Below are 7,267 nucleotides of genomic sequence, written 5' to 3' on the forward strand. Positions count from 1 at the left end.
TTGAAGGTAATTGAAGATTAAATTAGTTCCTAGTACATACTTATACAATATTAATTTAGTTTTTCTGCCTTTAACGTACGTAAGGAATACTAAAATTATTTTTTATTTTTATCTTGTTTAGTCAAGATTCTGTAAATCATCAAAGGTTAACTGGCAAAGAATGCCTTATTGCATTCAGTTCGCTTTTTGTGCCAATTTAAGCATCAAAGACTTTCTTTAAAGTATTACGCAAAAAAGTAGAGAGAAAAAAAGCCCTACAGTAGAAAAGTTTCAGTGTATTATTCTAGTTTCTTAATGCGTTTCTACTAATAAAGGATTTATTTTACATTTCTCCTTTTTCAGATAAAATAATACCAAAATTTTCAGCGTCGCATCCCAAAATATCCAAAATGTGGTACCAAATCATAACAATCGCAGCACTGGCTATAACATCGGATTGTCACACACCAAAAAACAACTCCGACGTTATAGTGACGTACGCTGGCCACGCCGAAGCGAACGTCGAAACCAAATTTGAGCCGAAACCGATACCCGAGAAACCAGAAACCACATCAACAACCGAACATGTAAAAATAATGATACCAGAGTCTTCTTACATTACCGAAACCACACAGTTCTTCGAAGATGATACGGAAAGTGTAGTTTTTGTGCCGAATGAGAAACCAGTGTTTCGGAATGATGATTATAGGGATGATAGGATGAATATTGGTGATATAGTTATGAGGAAAAGTGTGGGAGATATACTAAATGATAAGAATATTCGGGTTGCTTCTGGTAAGTTTCAAATTCAAATTAAATTTTCAGATAGATCCAGTTTATTCTGTAACCTATTACTGATACCATTTGAAAGAGCTCGTGAAGCACTTTCATGATCAGTGAACAGGTTTTCGATATCTTGTATAGTTCGTTTAAGTTTATTAGAAATAATCGAGTGAGATCACTTATCGTTTCCACCATAATAACTTGTTCTGCCACCACTTCGGGACAATAAAATAGTCAATACGTGTTTTTATTAGGTATTTGATTAATAAATGTTACACTTTAATCACACTATCGTTTTTTTTTTTCAGAATCGCCAAACGAACAAATTCTGTTCATTTCTGGGAAAAACAGCGAACACGCGGACAACACTAGAAGAAAAGAGACAGCTTACGAACCTCGAACGAGTGCGAAAGAGACGAAAAAGATCGGCCTCGACTGCTCTAACCTGGACTGCAATAACACTCTGAAATCCGTGTGTGGAGGCAAAATGGAGCATAAAACGTGGAGATACAGGCTATTTTTGAACGAATGCTACTTCAGGAAGGTTAACTGCGGGTTCAAATATGAAGTTAATCGTAAGTTAATGGTATTATGTAGATGTGAGTTGGTAAAAGTTGCAAAGGATTATGGGCTATAAAGTTTGTATCATGTCTTTAAAGTTATGATACTAAAAAAAGTCGTTTATATTGAACCCAAGTGGTCTATTTGGTCCTCCAATGTTAAATGCGAAATAAATTGGGGGTCAACTATTCGACGTTGGCCTTTTTGCTTTCTATGAATGAAATTAAAACAGAATAATACCATTTTTTATTACCCATGCATGAAAACTTAAAGATGACTTACACCATAAAAGTATTATCATTTTAACTTCCTCATGAAAATTGGCCAATAGTTATTTTAACTGTGTGAAAAAAAAACTAATTAGCAAATAGTAAAACTTTTCAAGAACATCCTGAAAAACATCTTCTTGACACGTTTCTGTGTAAAGACAATGAAAGATATTCACATGATTATTAAAAAGCGCCATCTATATTTCTTCCTTACAACTAAGTGCTCTGCTCCCAAACATTAAATTACATAAAAGGCGCCATCTATTATTCAACTCTATCACTAACTGCTCTTATAGGTTTCCGTGTAATGCCAGACGAACTCTGCAAGCCAATAGGGTCGCACCACTCGGAACGGCCGTTCGTGTACAACCCACCGCTACCGATTCTACCGGCAGAAAAACCGGTACCGGTTGTGATGAGACGCAGTCCGTCTTCTAGAAGGTAGTTAAACAAAGTGTTTTTATAGTTTAGGTACTAACTAAACAAAAATTAATTAATTAAATAATGTAGAAATTAATTAAATATTCGTAAGCTGACTAATAATAATACAGCAAATGGCGCTCTATTTGTACAGTCAGCATCAAATAATTTGTGACATCCGAAGTAGCCAAAAAGTTCGCAACACGTCTTTGTTACAATGAAGAATGTTCACTAATTTTGTTTTTTAGCTTTCTGTATTCTCTGTTAAAAATAAAAAATACACGTGAAAGAATTATTTCGATACGTCAATTAGTTTCCAAGATATTGAATTTTAAGGGTGCGGGCGGCGGCCAGCCCGCCATTTTATGCGCGTGACGTCATATTATAGTGACTGGCTCAAATTTGTATGGGTGGAATCTTGCAAGCTGAAATTAAGACCCACTTCCGGACAACCGATTAAGCTGGAATTTCGCATACACATGTAATTTGGATGACCATGCAATATTATGATGACATGGAGCTGATCTGATGATGGAGCTGGAAGGTGGCCATAGGAACTCCATGATAAAATGACTTAACTCCATCGAGTTTGGGCTCGTTCGTTTTGCATTGACGAGTACTTCAATTCTATATAGTAATCAGGGTCTGATGATGGAGCTGGAAGGTACTTCGCAATAAAACGACACAATCGCATCAAGTTTGGGTTTGGTTCAATTTTAATTTCTGTGATGGGTCTGGGTGTTAATATGTATAATAAATGTATTTATTTACAAAAAAAAATGTATTTAAGTATGTTTATATCCGTTGTCTAGTGAGCGGACACTGTGAATGTACGTCATGCGGGGTCACGTGACCGTCGGCGGGACTCGACATTTAAGCGAACTTTGAATGCCTATAAAATCATAACTATTTGGTATTTTTGAGTGAAATAAAAACAAATGTATTTGTATATGTAAAAGCTTAACTGTAACAAAGGTTTCAAGTGATTTTGCATACCTAGTAATATTCTCATGTTGTCAACTTTGTTTTAGCCACTTTGGGTTTCACGAATTTGTCACTGACTGTACAAAAATAACACAGTAGGAGTTTTAAGCTCTACAGTCTACACTGTGTCAAAAAGTTGATTATGGAAGCTATAATACTTCCTTATTATTTTCTCTCTCTTTCTTCCCTGCAGATCTCTAAACCTGGAAATAGACGGTAGTTTCTGCTCCCATCCTTGCCCCACCACGTGCCCTGACGACTACTCTCCTGAATGTGCTGTGACCACCAAAGGACAAAGGAAGATGTTCGTGAACCACTGCAAATTGGACTTCAACTCCTGCTCGTATGGCACTGGTAAGTTTCTTAGACACTATTGCAGCACTATCTCTCTTGTTGTCTCTCAGTCTCTCTCTCTCTTATCCTTCACTCGTCCTTCTCTCTTACTTTCGGAAGATGTTTGTGAATCACTGCAAGCAGAACTACAAACTCCTGCTCCTATGGCACCAGTGAGTTCCTATGAATTTTATGAGAGAGAAGGCACTAGTCCAACAATATCTCTCTTGCTCTCTCTTTTTTGCCTTTTCTTTCTCTCTTTCTCGCGCTTTTTCTCTCTCTTTCTTCTCTCCATCTTTTCTCACTCTCCCTATCACTTTCTCTCTTTCAGCCCCTCTATTTATCTTTATCCTTTTCTCACCCTGCTCTCACCAAAGCCTCACTACATGCCCTAGCGACTACTAATTGAATAAGGTAGGATCCTAAATTATTTTTATTCTCACTTTCTCTTTCTTTATTTCGCCCTCTGTTGTCCCCATTTCACCCTCTCTTTTCACTCTCTCTCCTAATCCGTCTTGACTGTAACAAATACACTGCTAACTGGTGAGTTTAAGCACTGACTTCAGTTAAAGCCCGGTCCGTGAGCACGTAGAATTTTGTCCAATGACCCCTAGCTACCCATCCTTATCGCTCGCGCATAATTATATTACTGTCGCGACTGTGCGACTGGCACCCGCAGTGAGTGTGGGAGCGCAACACCAACATAATTACGCGCGAGCAATAAGGATGGGTAGCTTAGGGTCATTGGACAAAATTCTACGTGCTCAGACCAGACTATAGTCAATATTATTTTTGTTACAGTATGGCACAGGCGCCCTCTCTCGGAGTGTGTGGGCAACAAAAAGGCAGACTTACGGCAGAACCGCGCTTTTATCGGCTGGATGCAGCGCATCGGCATCGTCGACAGCAAAGGCCGGCTGGTCATGGCTTAAAATCATCATCATCATTCAGCCACAGGACGTCCACTGCTGAACATAGGCCTCCCCCAATTATTTGATTGTGATTTAGTTTATTTATGTAGAATAATTTGTTTTTAAATCTATCTCAAATTCAATTATCACATACAAACAGACAAGATTCTTTCGCATCTATAATACCTATTATAGATTGTATTTGATTCTACCTAAAGTCGAAATTAACAATACAAACTTTTCTTTCTTTTCTCGACGTAACGAAGCTTAAAATATTCATGTGGTAGGGTCACCATGATTACGGGAGTAATTTGGATCAATTCGGACAGATTCCACAAAAATTCAGATCCGGAATTTTCGCGTAGGGGGTGGTCGCACGCTGTGGAGCGTGCATTTCCACCTTAAGCTCATAGCAGATTTATCAACTCGGAAAGGGATCAACACCGTATCGCCTTTAATTTGTGAACTGTCATCGCCTTTCGTGCGCTGTCAACCGCGAGGCGAGGCGTTTACGTTACGGTGCGGATAAGTGTGCGTTGCAGTATGGAGTTTCATACAAAGAAAGAATACTCCTCGAGTTGATACGGTTACGATCCCTTTCCGGGTTGATAAATGTGCTACGTCCTTTACAAGGCAGGTGGACGTGACGATGTACAAATTGAATTTAACAGATTATAAATTAAAAAAACTTTGATTCAGGTTTTTTTGGAATAATTATCCTGATTTCTGTCCCTCATATTTCCAAACCCTGGTCACCCTATACACCATGAATATGCAATGAATTAAACATAGCCATTGTGTTATCTAAAGGGAGCTTTCCCAAAGAGAACCAAAAAACCATAGACAAGGATGGAGTTTTTCTCGGAAGAAATAAGTTTGAATAATTTATGGGGGCAAGATTTTTATTTGGCGTATTGAATCGCGTTGGTGCCAGGTTCGATTGCCGGAAGGGTATATTTTTATAGTTGTAAAACTCTCTATACTAATATTATAAAGAGGTCAAGTTTGTGTTTGTATATTTGTTAAATTGTAAGGGGTAATCTCGGGATCTACTGAACCGATTTTAAAAATTCTTTCACCAATAGTGTGTCATAGGTTCAAAAGAGTGTCATAGGTTATGTAAAAACCCGAAAAATTCCACGCGGTCGAAGCTGCCGGCGGAAAACTAGTAGATTATAAAGACATTAAACACTAGCGACACGTCATGCCAATAGATGGCGTTGTGTGTCACTTGTATCGCGGTGTAAGAGCTTTCTCTCGACCTTTTATAAGGGTAATGACGGATCATTTTAAGGTGAAGCTTCAGAAGTACACTTAGCTTAAAAGGAGTGACGAGACCCATGTATGCACTCTCTAAAAGTATACAAATTCGTATACATATTATTTTAAAATCCCAATATTAGCTATAGTCCTGCCCGAGACGTTTAAAATATAGATATTGTTTAAAACTTGCAGAAAAAAATCCATCTGAATCTAGCCTAACGCCATTCACAAACATTACTATGAGGTCGCACAGTGCGCGTGGACGCACAGGGTGACACGAACCAATCACAGAGCTCTATGCAAAGCTGTGCGTTCGATTTTCTGCTTCTCTTAAGCAAGTATCGTTTGTGAATACGGGCGTAAAACACAGTGGTCGAGTCAGGCATCAAACCAAGGCATTAAGCCGGGGGCGACAGAGCAAATTAACGTCCACCCGCCATCTGGCGGTTCCCTTATTACCATGGAGATCCCAATTTCTAATTAGCAAAAGATAATATTAGCTTAAACGACTTTTGAGTTTTATTTATGGGCAAATTAGAGGTTAACGCATGCAGAGTTAAGCTTCCACCATACAGTCACTTGTAATAGGTATACCTAGCGGAATAGAGCAACAAAGGACTGAGCGAGCGAGATGTCACTAGCACAAACACTGTGTGATAAAAAGAGATGCGATGAACAAGAATTTTTGCAACTATTTGACGTTAGCACTTATTGGCGCGCTGAAAATTTGAACTAACATTTTTTTAGATTGTACGTGAGTGAAATCGTGGATGTTAATCAGAAATAGTGCTTCAGATACGTGGTAACTGGAGCAGTGATTGATTTATTGTACCAAACAGTGAAAGAATCCTGACACTGACACACATATGACTCCAGTGACATCCTAAAATCTGTTTCGTTTGACAGCTCGTGTTTGTTGTCTTCCGAAGGAATATTGAGTTCGATCGGATCAGTTTTTTGCACACTGCTAACAGGTGTTCGTGTGAATGTTAAAGTTAAAAAAATAAATGTAAATAGAATCCTGAAAATTTATGCTTGTGACCACGGCTGCAGCAAAGCAGCCGAAATGTCAAGCCGTGAGTACATAATGTAACTCATTAATAAACGTCGCGTTAAGACCCGTGTCTTAATTTTAGAATCCTGAAAAAACAGTTCCTGCAAAAAACGGGTTATCTCTGTGGGATAGAGCCCTAACCCTAAACTATCTTCCTACCAATATTTAGAAGGCTAGACTAAACCATTAAGCTCTAATGCATTATCGGGACTAAAACCAGTTCCCAACTGAAAGCTACCACCTCAAGCTACTATACAATTCACTGGCTTATTCAACTGCAATAAGAGTTATTTTCCAACAAACATGTGTAGTGTTACAAGCTGTTGGCTGTACAAAAGCCATTAGAAAAGCTTTTAAGCCATTAGCGGTTATGTCCCCAAAAATGATCTAACGTGGCTTGCTACACTTGCTATCTGTATGTTACAGTCAAAACTCATAATCGGTCAAAACCACTTTTGACTGCAAAAATCAGTCAAAAGTGATTTTGACTGAGCCCTTGGTCAATATAACTTTTGACTGATTTTTCCAGTCAAAAGTGGTGTTGACCAAGCGCGTTAGTCAATACCACTTTTGAATGCAAAGATTTTATTAAACCGACCAAACAAATTGATAATTTACTTAACTTTTATCTGACGAATATCTACCTAAATATCTTAAAAGTAGTACCTAAGGTAGGTGTGATCATTTTGTATGCACAAATCACAAAAAGG

The 7,267-nt window shown here is 38.3% G+C and overlaps 1 protein-coding gene across 1 annotated transcript; it reads left to right on the forward strand.

Moving 5' to 3' along the window:
- The first annotated feature begins 389 nt into the window (after positions 1-389).
- Positions 390-4,270, forward strand: LOC114352905 (uncharacterized). Its single transcript, XM_028304667.1, has 5 exons — positions 390-774; positions 1,071-1,337; positions 1,889-2,033; positions 3,190-3,350; positions 4,131-4,270. The coding sequence occupies exons 1-5, from the start codon at positions 390-392 to the stop codon at positions 4,259-4,261; spliced, it is 1,089 nt and encodes a 362-aa protein (XP_028160468.1). The 3' UTR covers positions 4,262-4,270.
- Positions 4,271-7,267: the final 2,997 nt, after the last annotated feature.

Source organism: Ostrinia furnacalis, unplaced genomic scaffold, assembly GCF_004193835.3.
Source record: "Ostrinia furnacalis isolate ACB-3 unplaced genomic scaffold, ASM419383v2 OfSCF1473, whole genome shotgun sequence".
In the NCBI taxonomy this organism is placed as follows: Eukaryota; Metazoa; Arthropoda; class Insecta; order Lepidoptera; family Crambidae; genus Ostrinia; species Ostrinia furnacalis.

Bases quoted from the DNA above. Each gene is read 5' to 3' on its own strand.
- LOC114352905 (XM_028304667.1), top strand. From the start codon at position 390: ATGTGGTACCAAATCATAACAATCGCAGCACTGGCTATAACATCGGAT. The intron at 1,338-1,888 runs GTAAGTTAATGG...CTGCTCTTATAG, and splicing joins GTTCAAATATGAAGTTAATC to GTTTCCGTGTAATGCCAGAC. The intron at 2,034-3,189 runs GTAGTTAAACAA...TCTTCCCTGCAG, and splicing joins CGCAGTCCGTCTTCTAGAAG to ATCTCTAAACCTGGAAATAG.